The following is an 18,354-nucleotide window of genomic DNA, read 5'->3' on the forward strand; positions in this document are numbered from 1 at the left end:
ATGGACTATTTAGGTTTTGCTTGTAAATATTCAGTTCTTACTTTTCACTGGTACACCCTACATACTTGTGATTAGTCATGTCTTCATCGTTTCCGCATATGTAAATAAAACCTAATTATAAGAACTTTTTCAATATTGCCAGTGATGTGCCATACAAAAAAACTCACCTAACTTGTTTTAGTTCAAACCTTTTTAATGCACCATGGTAGGAATTACGTGGGATGTTTGATTTTAAATGAAATTAAGAAAAAAAAGTGTGCAAGATTTTAATAGTTTGGAAAAATGTACAAAACATTCAATGGGAAGACTTAATTATTCGGTTTATTCAATTTGTCCAATTTCCAGTTTTTCAAATTTAAAAAGAATACAATTGGACATACATGTAGATATACAGCTTCAAGAGATAGAAACAAGTTTTGCAATCAGGGCCATCAAAGATATTTTCAAATTACAAATCTTGGACTAAATCTCATTAGCTCTGTAAAGTCAACACAGTAACTAAACAGAGTACTTTGGCATTCTTCACTTAATGGCATTTTGAAACGGCAACATAGAATAAGTTGATTGGTTTTTTCTAGAGATAAAATACACCCTTGATACCGAAGAAGTCTAACAATTGTTAATAAATTCCCTGTTCCAAACAAAAAGTCAAAAACCTTGTTTACCATGTCAAGATAGTGTTGTAAACTTTGTTTCCAATCTAATCTTTGAGCTTTGTAGCACTCTGTTTGTACTGGTTAAGTTTGTAAAGCGAAGCCCCGCCAAACACCATAGTAGACAAGAACCACTTCACCCTGCTTGACTCGCTGATGTTCTTTTGCCTATATGCATGAGAAAAACGATAAGAGTCTCTCAAAGACATCAGGAAAATAGAACTACAAAACATTTACAGTATCAACCAAATTATTGTCAAATTACAATCAATTGAGCCTAATACACCGTTACTACAGATAAATGTTTCTTCCTCAAATTTCCCAAGTGGTTTTTTTAAGGAATCCATCATGACTTACCCACACATCTTCATACAGTAAATCGATTCTCCAACATGGCAAACCACAGTAAACACTGCACTGTAAAGAAAACAATATTTGGTAAAATCTTCAGCAAACTGATGCAATCTTGTTTGCGATGTTAGCAGAAAAACAAGACATGTTGAAATAATGGCTAAGACAAGGTAGTTTCAATTTTACCCTGGGTAGTTTATTTTTTTCAAACCTAATCTTGGTAGAACAATTCCTTCCTGTATATGACTACTCTACATGAAATTTCTAGGAGCTAGGATTGGTCAGTCATAATCAAGCCTTGATGGTTAGAAGCTCAAATCAACCTGCTAGTTTGTGTTGTGTCCATAGGCAAGACACTGAATTATAATTATCTCAATCCACAAAAGAAAAAAATGACTTTGCAATAAAAGCGTAATGGTCATTTTACTGTGATACTTACAGAAATATAAGAACACCTGGATGGTCCTCTTTTAGATAGCTAGCCAGGAATCCAAGAGGACCTAAATACGTAAAAGGAACTATTGACGGCAACAACAGCGAACCCTGAGGAGAGGAAAAGAAATGTGTAAGTGTAAAAGATCAACAATTTCTTCTGCTTAGACTTATTGTTACATCATCACCCCCCTCTTTCTTTTGGGGTCAAATGAGGTCAAAGTGTGTCAACTTTGCTAACCTTTTTTTCACGGCCAAATATATTTGGACAACCAGTTAAAGAACTGCATTTCACCCCAATACATGTATATTGTTTTTCCATGTACAGCTGAACGTGGTAATGCCGTTCCCCTAAATATGCCAAATCTAGCAACAGCCTAGGATGAATTCTTATGAACTCACAAATAATATGTAGAGTCCTACTACAATGACTACCATCCATGGCACATCAGGCAAGGAGAAGTAGGTCTCACTTTTTAGTGTCATTGTAGAACAAACATCCAGTGTAAATGAAGATTGCTCTGTTGAAAAAGAAGTCAACATGAGTCAAGAGTCAAATATACGCCATTTCACATCTGTTGTTGGGTGCTATAGAGGTGACCCCTAAATAAAGACCAGAAGAGCAGCTTGATTTGTCTACATATTATTCTCTTTACATTTCCATCTATCCTTTTCAAAATCCTCAGACTTTTATTCTTACAAAACAGGTCAGTCCCCAGTAGAGTGCAACGAAAGGCAATGTTTTCTCCATAATGCTCGCCCTGTTTTTTTTACAAATTCAGAACTGTAAATTTTAAGTAGTTTTCCACAGCCATGAATTGAAGCGAAAAGGTGATCAAGTGACAGCAGCAGGATCTGGCCAGGATTGACAGACGTCATACAGAGTAGGGAAAGAATTCTATATAGGGGGCTAGGCCTAGGTATAATAGCTTACTTAGTTTTCCCAGCAGGGACCTAGTACATTATTAGCCGTCCTGAAACTCCAATTGAACAGTGTAAATATAGAGGTCTTCACTTAGAGATGTTAGAAAACTTAGAATTTTTCAGACCAGTCTCGTAGGGTTTGTACACAGGGTGTCAAACGGCTCTGTCATCTGTGTACGGGATTTTTTAGCTCAAAAATCATTTCTTGCAATCCCGCAGATCTTTTAAGTTTCAGTCAAAACCCCGGCACAACAGGGACAAAATTAAAATAGGCCTAGGCCTAACAAAATTAATTAGCAGACAGTAACACTAACAGTGCAGGCATGAATGGTCTGGAATTTGATATTTCCTGATCTTTTGTCTCGGACCAATTTTCTCTTAATCTTCTTCTTAGGAGGATGCGCAAGCTTGACGTGACGTGACGGGGGTTGGGGCGCGTACCCCCAGTACAGTGTGGGGTCCAACGTCCGCTCCGGACGTAGCAGCGGGGCGGACGGTGCACAAACATTGACAGAGTCAACGGACATACATGTGTGTCAACAGGGCCTGACCACAGAAATCTCTAGTAATAAACAACTAAGCCCTGATTTTCATCTACGTTTAGCACTCGTAACTTAGGCCTGCATCGTGTAAAAATGGAAAGTCTCACCTTCGCTCAAGTTAGTGCATGCTATTGAGTGTGCTAATTTTATGCGCAGATGCAATGAATATGGGTACCGTATAGTGTTAGCGTCAGGAAATTCGCCGTTACGTCTGGTTACCAGACATGAAGGTAACGATGTTATAGGGTGCAATCCAGTAAATTAGTTGCCATAGACAACAGTGATAAATATCCCCACTTCAAAAAATCAGAAAACATACAAGTTTCAGGTATTCGAGACATATCGAATTAAAGCTCACTTCCTCATCTTTCATTTTCCTTTCAATTTTCATTGGCTAAACTGATGACTTTTGAAGATATTTCTCTCCAGAGAAAATCACCCCTAAAAACAATCAAGAGGCCCATCGCCATTTTGGAAATTGATGCCTACACTTCATGGCAAAATAGAGCAATTTGGAGGGCTCCGTTTGGTCCGGAACTTTCAGAAATACAAAATTATAGGCCTGCTCCTGCATTATATCCACCTTTTTAACAAAACACCCAGTCCACGTGCCACGGAAGGCTCTAATAGAAGAGAATTTTGCAGCCTACAAATCGTGATTTGGTCCCGGCGCAGGCAATTTCGGACCTATTTACTGGCCTGCAACCTTCAAGGGTGCAGTCCACTAATTCAAGCGAGAATTTCTGGCCAGTCACTATCATTAAAAGTGCCCCCCCCCCGTATCTTTTGAAAACGGAGATTGTATGGCCCCCAAAATGGTGAGATTGTGTAAATCAATGCCAGAATCAACTTCCTGGTTCTTTGGGCTTCCATCTGAGAGCAGAATGGCTAAAGAATACTGTTGAAAAATAGTCCTAAGTGCCCGAAAAAGTTGAGGATTGTCACTTGAAAAATGGCTGCAAGCAGACTTTGGAAAAATAACTTAGGGGGGGGGTAATTTTGTTTTGAGGGAATAACTCAAAATGTAATGGGTTAACCCATAGAAAATTGAAAAGAAATTAAAAGATTATGGACCATACAATAATTTAACGTGTGTTTCAGATGCCTCGGAGATGTTGGTACGCATATTATTGGGCCCCGAACAATGCTGATTTTACCGTTTTCAACGCGGGGCCTGAATTAGTGGACTACACCCTTAAAGGTCGGGGATAAAGATACTTTCTTGAATGGAAATTTATCTGTATTGGGAACTGTTCTCTGCTCGATCTTTTCACACTGCTGCATTAAGAAGACAGCTTATTATAAATTTAGGCATAAAATCGATCAACAGTGGCTCTGTTATTAAAAATTATAGATGAGAAAAGAACACAAATGCGCTCGTTATATCGATAAAGGTCTTCAGTTGTTTTTCCTGTCAACGGGACCGAACTAAATCAGCAAAAGAGAGAAATTTTAAACATAATCAGGAAAGGAAAAGGAGAAAGGTACAAAAGTAATCAATGTACAGTACGTTGTGAAGTACTCAGCTGCATCTAATTTATAACAAAAAAATAGTGATAGTACTGGAGCCTTCAATCTGTTTCAAGTAATATTTAAGTGCCAAAGGCTGTCGAAATGCTCATCAAAGTTTTTTCTTTTCTTAAGAAAAAAATATAATCCAGACGTTTCATTACTAGTGACCAATTCTTTGGTTAAGAGTGAATGATACAAGTAGGTTATGTCATTATACTCCAGATGCATCAATAATCATCGTCAAATTTATGATAATTTTCAACAAATGAATGCAAATCTCTATCACCCCATCTGACATGTTTATCCAGATCCATCATTTATAAACACTTTACAAAGACTGTTTCTAAAAATGGCCCTCTTGAGTCGCAAAGTAAACTTGTGATATTGGAGAATGGAGCTGTTCAGTGAGGACTTTTATCGATAACATGTACTTTGTACCAATTCATTCAAACAAAGGCTGCCTGATATGAGACTGACAGCGCAGCACATAATCATGCGTTCAGCCGGCTTACTGATAACAGGCGCAGACCACTTTGGACATTAACGGATGATGCAAACTGCTGCTATAAAAAAATGTAAATCAAGGGCGGGTATGTTTTCAACCATAAATTGTTAAAAGTCTCGTAACATCCACTGGAGAAACTCCGCTGTTTTAGTCTCTGCACCGATCAGTCAGCTTCATTGGCGACTGGATTGTACCTGTGGAGCTCATACAGAGAGGCCCCACCGAAGACTGCAGTGGAGACAAACCATTTGACCCTTGCTAACCCTTCGATACCCTTCCTCCTATATTGGACAAGACAAAATTCCTCATTCAGTAAGGTGGTCTATAATCGGCTAGTAGCCTAACCTCAAACAACTGCCTTGATTTTGCTCAGTATGAAGTATGCCGTTCTTCAACAAATCACTATGCGAATCCTCAACATCTGGTGACTCATTTACAAAGTCTCATCAGCAAATAATCTACGAATGTGCAAGAACTTCTAACAGGCGGTCGGTATTTCACTGGACCAGTAATTTATAACGCTGATTAGTTCAATGGAAGATACTTAATCGAATCCAATGGTCTTACCATATGCAAAACCAAATTTTCTGAGAGGACAAATATTTCTTCTGGGGCCACAAGTTAGGAAGTTTTGTTGTGACACTGGCCTTTCTGAGGGGTAAGGTCACACATTTGAGGCTTTCTAAACGCTTAGAAGGGAGGAAAATGGAATAGAACCCCATATTATCTTTTCTCATTATTAAAAAAGCGCCCTCGGAGGCCATGACCCCCCACAGGATCTCCTTTTGTTTAAAAGCAATTACACTTGGACTCAAAAAAGATTGGGAAGATAAATTCAAGAACGGAAAGTATTCACACCTGCACAAATACCAACTGTAGATCGCTTCACTAGCGTGTAACAGTAACGCGCTGACCATCCTGGACATGTCAACAAAATAAAAAATCAAACATATCTTTGGTTTGGGGCTGAATTAATTACTGTACGGCTAGAATTTGACTCTACCTCCCTTCCCAACTCCACCTGATTCTGCTATAATTTCAGATTGTTGACAGCCAAGCTCATTATAACAGCTGGCCATTGTTTTAAGCAGTTACCGAGATTGACATTTGATGCAAACTGTGGGACGGAGAGACCCCCCTCCTTTGGTTGGTCATTAATACTGGTATCTCAGGAATCAGACATCTAGGTGGGATTGTTAAGTAACAATAGGCTGGAGTGTGTATAGGAAAGGAACTTGTTAGGGGGTACCCCTCTGTCCCATTTCACGCCTGGTGCAGAGATTTCATTTCCTGAAAAAGTTCAACAAACAGTTTTGGCCATTCCACTGGTCATGGCGCGTAAAGGTTAACGGAAATTGGGAACATTTTGTTTACTTCAAATATTTTAAAATAACGATAAATACGTAACCATTTCAAAAACATCATAAATTCTATGTTTACTAAACACTGAATTTAATCGTGACCCCAAAATGAATAAAAAGATCCTGCGTTTCCCCGCCCACAAAAAATCCCGTTTTGGCCGTTCACCATCGCTACCAAGCTGATTGGATGACGTCATCGCCTGAACGATGCATGTACAGTGTACATGTACAGTGTAAATAGCGCACAGTACGCACGCAATAGACCAGTATGTGTTCGATGTAGCTTGGCCCACTGGCAAACAATGTCTCGGTTCGAGGTAGAAATTAAAAGACACAGTCCTGCCATGTATTTCTTGAACTGAATTTATGATAATTTGAAATGATTACTTCTTTATCGTGATTTTTTGAATACTTAAGGTGAATTAAATGTTTTCAGTTTCAATTGAACAAAATAATTTTGTGGGAAAAAAATTACTTCGGCGACTTACACTGCGTTCCACGTGTTGGTCCGTATCAAAAACCGATAGAGTGGTCCTACGGGCCCGAAGTATTGTAGAGGTACCATGTGCGGTGCGAAGGCCAAACACTGTAATGTAAGCATGGTTGTGGATAAAATGAATTACTTTGGATTGCAAAAACGTGCTGTGACTTGTCTCATTCGCAGTGGCATATAAGGCTAAATGTCCGGGGTGGCACACAGAGGTGCACACGTTGGTTCAAGGGGGGGGGGCACTAGAAGAAAAAGTTGCATAGCTATATAAACTTAACAGAGATTATTCACAGATTTCAAATGAGGGGGCATCCACCGGAGGGGGCGTGTGCCCCACCCCCCTCTCCGTATTTATGCCACTGGTTAGCAGTACAGGTATATGCACAAGCACTCGGAAATCACCGTAGAACCACGCTTATCAACAACGGACTCTCGCAAAAAACTAGTTTACATCTGAAAGGTATGGTGTTCTAAAGCGGACAGGCAAACGTCGTATGTGTGAGTTCGAACGTCGTGTTTTTGAGTGGTCAGGGCCAATTTCATGAAGCTGCTAAGCAAAAAAAATTGCTTAGCACAGTATTTTCTTGCTCAGGAAAAACACGTTAACAGCCAAAAATCCACGCCATTTTAAGCGAACATCAGCTGAACACCATTCACAAGCAATATACAACACATGAACATTTCGGTTGGTAATCCTGTTTTTATCAAGGGCAAAAATCATGCTGATGATCCATGAAATTGGCCCTGGCCACTCACGAACACGACGTTTAACCCCACAAGCACGACGTGCGAACTCACACGCACACACACACGACGTTTGCCCGTCCGCTTTAGGACACCATAGACGAGGCGAAAACTCTCCTACCTCCTATACCTACCGGAGCCATGATGCCGAAAGAAGAAAAGACAATCACCATCCAAGGTATGCTGGGTAGCCGAAAATAGCTGCGATTACGAAACTGCATTTTGTCTGAAACAGAAGAATTGATTGTCCGCATCAGAAACAGACACCTGCCAAATGTTGAACTGATTAATTTCAATGTGATCTTAAAACCATCTTACTAACTCAGTGGATGTAATTCTGTTTGTAGTTGAATTTTTGCTGAAACCGTCTGGTTCAACTCGTCTACAGTTGCGGGTGTGATCAGCCAGTGCGGTGTTCCGCCATCGTGATGTGGTGGTGTATCGTCGATCGCATCCGATATATCAAGATCATGTAGTCATATTGTGTACTCCTGTGCGTTCCCACCAATTGCCGATATGCCTTCGGTTAAACCGTCACCACGTATTGCAGATATGACTATTGTTCCCAGTTCCCTCTGATAACCTTTCAACAGCCGGTTTGTTTCGGTATAATCTAACAAACGGAGCCATTGTATGGAGTTCTTTGTACATTTGTTATATCTCCGCGCAGTTTGAAGGTATGCAAACATTAAATCCTTACAGATTTCTTCAGTCGAATTTTTCGTACGCTCATTATTTTGTCAAAGCTGCATTTCATGCCTTTCAACAAAACAGCATTTCAACAAAAGAGCCAACAGCTTTGTTTTAAACATCTATCCTAATTTTATTAAATGGTCTGCTTACTTATTAAAAAGGCTGTAAAACATTTTCCCCTTTTGTGACATTGACACGAGCAAGGTCACAGTGGTCTCATTTGGAAAAAAGTTTTTTCTGTTGCAACAGAAAACTCTCTTGTCCAGAGATGATCATCAAAGAGCCATTATGGAATATGTAAATGTTATCAGTAATAAAATGCGGACGCCTAAATCCCAAGACATATCTCCTCCCCCCTTCACACACACACCCACCCGCACACTTTTTGACCAGAGGGGTGGGCCAATCATGCCACACACGCACTTTTTTCGTGGTAAGAAGAAAAACACGAATTTTAAGGTATTTTTTCGAACCCACAGACAAGCAAAATGCATTCTGAAGCACTGAAAAAGGGAGAGAAATTACAAAGAGCTTGAAATACATCATTTCACCAGATTTCATTCGTTCGCAATCAAATTATCACGGAGAAATTGCAGGATCTTTCTTTTCTTGCTCTGACACGAGGTTCATTAACCTTGCTTGTGATCTCAAAGCAGAAATTAAATCCCCGGGTGTATTTTTTCTCCTTATGACACATGAATCCATATGAAGTACTCTGCAAAAACGAAACAGTCTTTTCTTTAAAAAAAATTCTCGCTTTTCAAACTGACATTTTCCCTGGGTTCGACTTTACTACTGATTAAACCTTTTTTATCACAGAGAAAAGATCTTTGCAAGAGGTGGTGTTAAGGTCCTGTTATTATAGTCACATGCAACTCTCATTTCCCCATTATATGGCAAAGCAAAACTCATCCTACGTTACTTTCATGAAATAGAGCGACAGGTTAAGAGGACTAGAACTGAAAATCAAAAATCCTTCATTAGAAAGTTTTTAGAGCATCCAGGATTTTTTTCCGAACGAGTTAGTTCGCGTCCATGTCGAGATGCGGTTTAAAGATGATCAGTTCGCACAAAGACGGTCCTCCGAGGATGGCGATAGACACGAACCATTTGACTTGAGCGCGTCCCACTATACCCTTCTTCCTGCATCAGAAATATAAAGAAGAAAAGATTACAGTTGTCACTGTTATAGTTGAAAGACTGATGAAATGAACTGTGCCGACCAGGCTAAAATAATAGGGTTCCATCAAATAAGCCACATCGAGCCGATCCATGAGCTGAGCTGTGCAAGACAGAGGTAGAGCTCTGTTCAAAATACCAGGTGGTTAGCATGGAGGACGAAAAGTGGCAATCTGCTTTTCTGCTATCAGAATGGGAAAAAACGCAGATTTTATGTTCTGGTAACATGCAATTTCGATTTTTCCACTTTTCTGCCGCCTCAAAAAGCAGAACGATCATTGTTTGGCGATGCATTTTTCTATTTTTTTTCTTTTCTGCTTCAACAAAATCAGATTTTACTTTTTCTTCATTCGCTGGCGGCTGAAAAGTGGCCATCTGCTTTTCTCCTTTCGAGCAAGCAGAAATGAGGATCAAATATTTTGACAACAACCGTGAATTCTACTTTTTTGTTGTTTTTCAATACCGTAGCGGAGGAGCAATTTTACATAGGCGGCCGAAAAATGGCCATCTGCTTCTCTGCCTTCCTAGGGCTATGAACGGGTCGTGAACCTCACGTTATGACCATTTCCTTTCATAGGGATTGAAGATGTATAAACCGATGATTACAGTCCACCCTATCATTTATGATGAAAGATTCACGTTTTCCTTGGCCCAAGCAAGCTTGTGTGTCTATTGGATGATAGCTGTAAAACTGTATTGAGATGCTGTATTTCTGCCTCACAGGGACACTGATACTGCCATATGGGATTGGTCCGCAGAATACATGGTTAAGTATTGCTTTCTACATCTTCACTCCCCCAGAATGGAAATGGTCGTAACCTACAGGTTCATGACCCCATTCACGGCCCATTGAGGACAGAAAAACAGATGACCACTTTTCGGCCACCTGTAAAATCTGCTTTTCCGGTATCCCAAAAGTAGAAAAGTTGAATTCACGGTTGTCGTCAAAACGTTTAGTCCACTTTCCTGCTTGTTTGACAGGTAAAAAGCAGATGAACACTTTTCAGCCACCATCAAAAGGAGGAAAAGTAAAACTTCTTTTGTAGTAGCAGAAAAGCAGAAAAGTGGAAAAATGCATAACAATAAAATGGTCGTTCTGCTTTTGACGTAGCAGAAAAGTAGACAAGTCAAAAAATGCATGTAACAAAGACATAAAATCTGCCTTTCTACTATTCTGATAGCAGAAAAGCAGATGGCCATTTTTTATCCTCCATAGGTTAGTCCATTCTTAATGATAATAAGTCGTTTGCATGCCTTCACGTGTCAGTTGAATTGTAAATTACCTGCACAAATGCCATCCGTAAATTGCTTCCCCCAGATGTGCAAGTGTGCCACCAACCAAGCTGCAGAAAATAAGATGATCAAATAAAAGCAGTTGTATTTATACCGTGATAAGCGACCAATGGATACAAGATGGCCACACAATTTCATGTGTTCAAAATTAATGGATAATTAGTGGTGTCTAAAATGGCTTGTATGGATCCAATCAAGTACCTGAAATACATGTCAAGATAAGCTGGTTCCACTGAGAGAGAAAGACTTCCAAATTTTCATCGCACAACATAATTTTTTTAAACCAAAAACCTAAACAGCAGTATCCAAATTTTTTACTCACGCAAATTTCCCGAAGAAGGGGCAATAGGTGTAGGTTAGTCTAATCCAGGTTCCTGCTGGAGCAAACAAGTGGTAAGGCACCAGATGAGGGATGAAGACTGTGCTCTATGAATGAGGACGTGCGGTGTTGATCAGTAACTTATCCATCGGGGAACCAGGGGAGGGGTGCAAGTAGCGTTCCCTCCGCCCATCCCAAATGTTACTTTTCATATTAAAGCGTTAACACTTTTGAAGTGATACTGCCACCTTACGGTGGGCAATGAGGAGTATTTACGATTAAAAATCGACGTCGTCTTCAGGAAAAAAATCTGTCCCCCCCCCAACTAAACCTGGATACCCACTGATGTTTGATAGATCAGTAACGACAATCTACAAGGCGTTCCTAATAAAAAGCATACACTCTATTTTACAAATGCTTCGACTGGTTGATAGTAAAACTAGCCTCCCGAGGTGATCCATGGAGCATTCTACTTTCCCGAGGCAGTTGAGGGAAAATAGAATGCTCCATAGATCACCACAGGAGGCTAGGTTTACTGAACCTCGAGATAAGGCAGCCAATATCTGTTTTATAACACCTCCCCACAGATCCTGCAAAATTTAAGCTAAAAATCAATAATGAAACACCAAACTAGAATTTACATTCATCAAATTTAATTCAAGAATTCCAAGCGGAACAGCAACGTTTGAATACATTCATTAACCAAAGTTGTTCGCTATGAGCCGAAATACACACCTATGCTTTCGTTGCCATGGATACAGTTTTTTTTCAGAATGAGGCTGCATGGTATAAGTCTTTTTGAAGCGGTGGTGTAAAATAGTAAACTTAGCAAGCGTCACATGACACACTTTCGGCCAACCAAGATACAGAATCTGTGGGTGAGGTCTTCAATAAAACAGCCTTGCAACATCCATATCAAGGATGCTGTGAACATTTTGAATTTCTTCTAGAAAGCGAAATACTTGAAATTGAAAGTTCAATCAAAACATTAGTTAGTGCCATGTGGTTTCATAGCGCCCCCTCCCGAAAATTCACCTCGGTTTGATCAAATTCTCAGTAATACAAATCCCACAAAACTGACAAAAAAGAAGGTAACTTACGTAACGCCGATATAAAACCAAGCAATGATGTTGATTATCCATGGCAGGCTAGGCAGAGTGAAATAATTAGCGTTCCGATTTTGCATCTTGGCGGGAAAATGAAGAAACGACTGAATGAAGAGACACCTCAACGAAATAGTTTCAAAAAGCGTACGAACCATAGCAACGGTTATCAAGCTAGACTTATTTCAGGCTGGGTAAGAGTTGACTAGAGCAACGGCTATGACAAAACCGACTGAATAAGGCAAACACAGAGAACAAAGGTCAAGTTAATTTTTTTAACCTTATCTGAACCGTGTGAGAGAAAGAGTCACAGTTAACAAAGATAAAAAGTAGTATCAAACGTTAATGCAATTCTACATGGGTGCACAGTATGTTGTACTGTTGGCAATAATGCGAACAACTCCCGTTGATCATATAGGCTGTTTCAAATACACGCATTAGCAATTTCAACCATGAATATCACTTGAGCTGCTATCGAGCTCACATTTTCTACAAAGTGAATTCATTGATCTGCAAACGTCGGCTCAAATCTGTTTAAATCTCTCCTTTTTTCTAAGAGGACAGCACTCGTTGGCCCCTTAGGATTCGTCAAAATTTTCATCTCTTAGAGATCACAATTTTTAAAGATGAAACTGCAGGAACTATTTTGTTTTCGTGCGGCTACGACTGTCTCCAGTGACTCCCATATCAATCCGCGTGCACGTCTGGTTGAGACTGGAATGTGACCAGCTCATACAAAGATGCTCCTCCAAATATGGTGGTCGACAGGAACCATTTAATCTTGGCTCCGCCTTTGATGCCAATCGATCTGAAGTAAAAAAAAAATAAATAAATGAATGAAAGCGGTAAATACTCCCCAGTAAAAAATACAAAATTCTTTCTAACTAGAATGTTCGAGTGCTACAACTTACCCACACAGACGCCAGCTGTACAGTGCTTCAAGAAAGTGCGCGAAAGTCCCAGGCACAAACCTTAAACAAAATATGAATTAACAACTTCAAATAAAGTCAAATCATAACCTTGACCGACTCTGAAAACTTGTTTTCATTTTTTCGATGCATAGAGTTACAAAGCTATCAATTCCAACTTGAGTATACCTAATTGTCTTTACACTGCCTCTGTGTACACGGTGGGACTGTATTAAAAAGTAGGCCTTGTAATGCGACTTGAGCCGAGGCTAATCCTTTTCTTCATTTAAACTGAAAAAGACGCGCTCTATCTTACACAGAGATCGCAAAGTTCGGGAAGTAAGTGTGCATCAGCCTCATACACGTCCCACCTGGTCCGAAGTATTCGAATGGTACTAAGTGGGGAATAAATGCTGTGCCCTGTGAAAGAGAAAAGAGGTATATCACTTAACATAATGTATAATATTTATCTTGAAAGACTTCTTACAAAATCATTGATGTTTACAGATACATTATCCATCTTGAACACGTCCAAAGTTTCTCATGATCTGTACTCATCAGGTCCCGGTCCTTTCTACCACAGGGGCCTACAAAGTGTGGGCCCTGGTTAGCGATGCAACCTTGCACTGAAGTTATTTCCAGAGTGGTCGACAACGAACTACGCTGCTGTGGGGCCCAACAATGTTAATTACAGTAGAAACTTCGAATCAAATTGAAGCTTGAATTGTATGATTATGTAACTGTCTCTATACACAAACTATTTCAGTTAGCATTGATTATGATTCGTGAAAATCTGAATGTGGAGACTTACTCCGACGAGAGCGTAAAACCATCCTAAGATATTCAGCATCCAAGGCAGGCTAGGTAAGGTGAAGTAGCTGGTACTCGCACGGGTCTGGCCTGGCATAGTGGACAAAAGGTTGCTGACAAAACTTCAAAAGTTATAGCAATCCCAAGGCAAATGTGCACGCAACTCACGAAATCAAAACATCGGGCTTAGGTTGTTGCTAAAGGGGAAAAAGAAATTCGAAGCCTTGTGATTGAGGCTATTAATTGTTACCGATACAGAGTAAATATGGAGAGCGTTTAAAATACTCGACAAGTTAAATATAAATTTTGCGAGGAGCAAAGTTCGACACTCTGGCCCTAAAGTTCTTGAACTTTGCTGTATTTGATGTCAAAGGTCAGACTGAAAACAGCAGACATGTACACGTACGTACGTACCTCTTTCCCCTAGTAGCATACTCTATGAACATAATTCTGAAAAGACCAAGTGGTCAAACAAAGACACTAAAGCAAGTTTAGAAACGTGATGACCTCAGTCATTTACCATTTCCTCTTTTCTTTAATAAAACTTGGTTTTAGTTTCATCAGAAAATCGACGCAGTTTGATTCCTAATACATTCAATAAGCCAGTGTATACAAGCTATAAAACAATACATGCAGTAACTAATGAGAAGACAATCTAGCTTTTCTTTGACCAAAAAATGGATGCACTTCTCACATTTTATCACCGCAATTTCCCTAAGGTTCTTCAAGAGTAACAATAATTGCACACCTTCATAATGATCAAAGGAAAATTGCAACCCTGTGGTGACAGATAATGTTTAATTCATGAGCTGTGAATAAGCCACCAACAATTTTTCTTGGAGATACGTCTTTACATACCTTCTTTTATTACTACAATAGAGGAGCAGATTTTGCTGTACAATAGGAGTGGAAGCCTAAAACTGTAATTTGGAAAATTCGGGGGTTTTAAGGTATAAATATATGAATACTATTAGTCCAGATGTTCGCCAGATTTCTGTTTGAAGACGACTAGTTCGTACAAAGAGGGTCCTCCAAAGACGGCGGTAGACGCAAACCATTTGACTTGAGCGCGTCCATTGATACCCTTCTTCCTGAAGTATAGAGACGAAGGGAAAACAGGAAGCCATTATTCCTAAGGTTAAGAAATCGAACAAGCACGGCAAATTCAGGCGGAACGAAAGCGTTTATATAGCCAGGAGGACCGTCTTAATTTCTTGCTCCTGTTCAAGCTTTCTTGGGACCCCTTGACAGGAGGCTATAACTTGATACAATGGCAAGAACCTTTCTAAATTCACGCGACTTTAAAAGTAGTCTAAAGATCACCCGTATACCATTGCTTAAATCCAAGGGGGGTGGGGTATGTATGTCCCACTTTTTAAAGAGGGAGATGAGCTATTAAATCATCCCCCATCTTCTCATGTAAGATTCTACAGGAATGTCACATATTATAGATATGCATCTTTATCATGAACATCGCCCCCTAGTGTCATATGATGTTAGCACCATGGCCGGGCGAGTCATCCCCCCCTCCATTTCAGACACAAATTTACTCCACTGCTTGTTACTCGATGAAGAATGCAGCTACGAGGGCCCATAATACGAGGCTGCTGATTGGTCCAAATAAGGAGGTCCGCGAGAGGAGGTTCTTTTCCATACCTAATCGCCGGATATGCTCAAGTATAGACCTACTAGCAAACTACAAGCAGTTATTCCAAGGACTAATTACCATGCGCTCAATGCGTGATCAAGATCGAAATGGTGCGTAAGTTTTAACAACGATACTCATTGGTCTCGATAGGACCACACGTGACGTTCGCGTACAGACCAAATACGAGAATAGGTAAGTGCACGTAACTATGGCACAGATCCGTCATAATATTAATCTGTTTTTGTATGTTTTTTGTATGTAGGCTTCACCTCAGCATCATCCTTTATGTCGTCTGCATAAAGTAAGGAGGAAGCTTGCGCTCGGAGTGTTAAGTTGATGTGATTTTAACAAGCCTGTTGGATTTGAATTTACCTGCACAGTTGCCAGGCATACACTGCTTCACCCAGATGTACAAGATGTGCAGCGACAAACCTACAGAAAGCGAGGTTGATAAATTAACGACCATGTAACCTGTCGTGGCTCTTCAGGCAAGCAACAAAATGGCTGTCCTGGACACAAGATGGATTCAAGATATAAAAGAAATCATCATGCATGGCCAACGGTGCCCTTGCAGACTGGGATTCTAAATAAGATCTACCTGAAATGCAATCTCGGTTATGGAACCTGGGGAAAAATTAATAACTTCCAAATTGTTGCTGCCCAAAATCGATCCTTAAACCACAATTCAAGATGGTTTGGCAAAAGAAAATGTACTCACAAAACTTTCCCAAAGAAGGGACAATAGGTGTAGACCAGTCTAATTCCTGTTCCAGCTGGACCAAACAAGTGGTAAGGCACCAGATGAGGGATGAAGACTGTACTCTATGGACGTAGATATGGGGATAGAGGAATTATCAAAAAACGATTGAAAATTCAACAGTGCGGTTGCACAGTCAGATATTATCTAAGCGGAACTTCTCTTGATTGAAACAACCCTGAATTTACATTTTGTAATTGTCATTCGCAAGTCAAGTCAATAACAGCATTGAAAAGTCAACCAATTATGAATTTATGGCAGATGGTAAAATTTCTTTTTTAGCATTTAGACAATCAACGTTTTTGTCACAAGTCCCTTAAAAATTGGCAATTGACAACTTTAATCAAATGTCTCATTGAGAAGATGGAAAGAGGACTTACGTAAAGGCCACAGTAAAGCCAGCCAAAAATATTGATCATCCATGGCAGGCTAGGCAAGGTGAAGTAGTTGGCACTCTGACTTTGCATCGTGACAGAACGGTGAAACTTTAATGACGAATAAAGAGATGCCTCGACGAAACGATTAATGGAAAAGTAAAAAATGGTTTGATTTACAGGTCCATTATACCTGCTCTGGCGCCCTGTACGCGGATCGTGAGATGAGAAAAATGGACAGCACTCATCCCCTACCTTGACGAAAAATGGGGTCGAGAAAATGCTATAGCCTATAGAACTGGATGACTTCATAAAGAAAGTCGAGTAACGTGAGGTACAAGGTCCAAGAGAAGGCTATTCTTAAATTTCAGTGTTATCTGTTCCATCAAAGAGAACCCCATTCAGCCAAGGTAAGGGTCCGTTGTATTGGGGCTCGACGCTGGTTCGATTTACACTTCAGTGGCGCGTGGTATTTCCGACTCACAGCTCTGCGCAGGCACATAAGCACAAAGACCAGCAATCTTGCGTTTAAAAAGCCGCTGACTATGTTCCAAACTTGGACTTGTTATTCGGCAATTCGACAGCAGGAGAGGTAACGGTATCTTACATCCAATGACGTCCAAATGACGTCTTATACAAAATAAATACGAGTTGTACTTCAGGTTTTAAACTTACATTTACGCCGGTTGGGACGGAAACGATTGGTCTTGTTTGGATGTTTCCCAGACTCTGAGTCGGTTCTGACATGGAAGCAGATGCGAAACTTTTGTTGGTAGGTGTAGGGGCTAAAGTGGATGGAAGGATGACAAAGTATAGGGACGGACGAAAGCAAGACGTGCAGGATTACGAGCCTTTGCCATGGATTTTTTATGACTTCTGCCTGCTTAGTGGTTGCCATTTTTCTACTTTCCTGAGTTGTTTCTCATCGTCAGAGTCGTCCACCCAGTCGTCTATAATTTTTCGCCCTGGCCCAGTCCCGAGAGGAGAGATCAGACAGTGTAATCAGCTTCTGGTGTTGCTTGGTGTCTTAACTACATGAGCCCGTCTGGTTATGTTAAGGTCTAACCAGGCCATGATGGGGTCGATCAGGCCAAAAAGCTTTCTCTGAGAGACGACACCGCGGTCCTTGTTTCATTCACTATTAAAGTCAGGAGGACTGCCATTAGTATTCTGCTGCTAGTGATGGCTGACTAAACATTGCTGTCAATGGAGGTAGACAGCGATGTGATGACCAGAAGAATCTCGTGGCTTGGGTTGTCAGCATTGCACCATTCATATTTAAGAGAATACATGTATACAAAGCGGAATGGAGCGCCATCCAGTATGGACATGAATAGCCCACTTGGCGTTTATGTTAAGTATTGGTGAAGAAACATTACGTAACCAACCGCGCAAGGAATAAGCCTTTTGAGAGTTAAATTTGACCAGAATCTGGTACACCGAGTTCTTTAATCTCACGTGGACATAACAATTTGAACTCTCCATACTAAAAACACTGTTGCTATACCTTGTGTATACCCAGCAAGAAATGAGACCGAGGGGGTACCCCCCACATGTCCAATCCCTAGACACATTCCACTTGTCACTTAACACATCCCCCCCCAAGATGTCTGAAAGGAATTCCCCAGATTCCTGCGAGACAATGACCAACACAAAGCAGGGGGGTTCTCTCTGTCTCATACCTCGCTGCATATGACCTTGTGATTTGGGGCAAGCTTCTGGTAATTACGTAAAAGACGCCTTGCAACAATACACT

The 18,354-nt window shown here is 40.4% G+C and overlaps 3 protein-coding genes across 4 annotated transcripts; all 3 read right to left on the reverse strand.

Moving 5' to 3' along the window:
* Positions 1–159: 159 nt before the first annotated feature.
* Positions 160–4,075, reverse strand: LOC147796861 (transmembrane protein 254-like). The gene is made up of 5 exons (XM_087145961.1): positions 3,010–4,075; positions 1,839–1,957; positions 1,444–1,547; positions 1,011–1,070; positions 160–821 (listed from the first exon to the last, which is right to left on the reverse strand). The coding sequence occupies exons 2-5, from the start codon at positions 1,920–1,922 to the stop codon at positions 701–703; spliced, it is 369 nt and encodes a 122-aa protein (XP_087002087.1). The 5' UTR covers positions 1,923–1,957; positions 3,010–4,075; the 3' UTR covers positions 160–700.
* Positions 4,076–4,216: 141 nt separating this feature from the next.
* Positions 4,217–8,014, reverse strand: LOC147796862 (transmembrane protein 254-like). Of its 2 annotated transcripts, none has more exons than XM_087145963.1 (5): positions 7,833–8,014; positions 7,649–7,740; positions 6,769–6,866; positions 5,778–5,837; positions 4,217–5,200 (listed from the first exon to the last, which is right to left on the reverse strand). In XM_087145963.1, exons 2-5 carry the CDS (start codon positions 7,733–7,735, stop codon positions 5,083–5,085), a joined length of 363 nt encoding a protein of 120 aa, XP_087002089.1. In that variant the 5' UTR covers positions 7,736–7,740; positions 7,833–8,014; the 3' UTR covers positions 4,217–5,082. The 2 variants fall into 2 exon arrangements, with proteins under 2 accessions (XP_087002089.1, XP_087002088.1); XM_087145962.1 differs by having other exon boundaries at positions 7,837–8,002.
* Positions 8,015–11,634: 3,620 nt separating this feature from the next.
* LOC110983570 (transmembrane protein 254-like) lies at positions 11,635–18,299 on the reverse strand. Its single transcript, XM_022242911.2, has 5 exons — positions 17,274–18,299; positions 13,821–13,909; positions 13,326–13,429; positions 13,013–13,072; positions 11,635–12,909 (listed from the first exon to the last, which is right to left on the reverse strand). Exons 1-5 carry the CDS (start codon positions 17,494–17,496, stop codon positions 12,789–12,791), a joined length of 597 nt encoding a protein of 198 aa, XP_022098603.2. The 5' UTR covers positions 17,497–18,299; the 3' UTR covers positions 11,635–12,788.
* Between the last annotated feature and the right edge of the window lie 55 nt (positions 18,300–18,354).

The sequence above is a fragment of the Acanthaster planci genome, linkage group LG14, assembly GCF_054643075.1.
Source record: "Acanthaster planci isolate LZ-2023a linkage group LG14, COTS_SCS, whole genome shotgun sequence".
Taxonomy (NCBI): domain Eukaryota; kingdom Metazoa; phylum Echinodermata; class Asteroidea; order Valvatida; family Acanthasteridae; genus Acanthaster; species Acanthaster planci.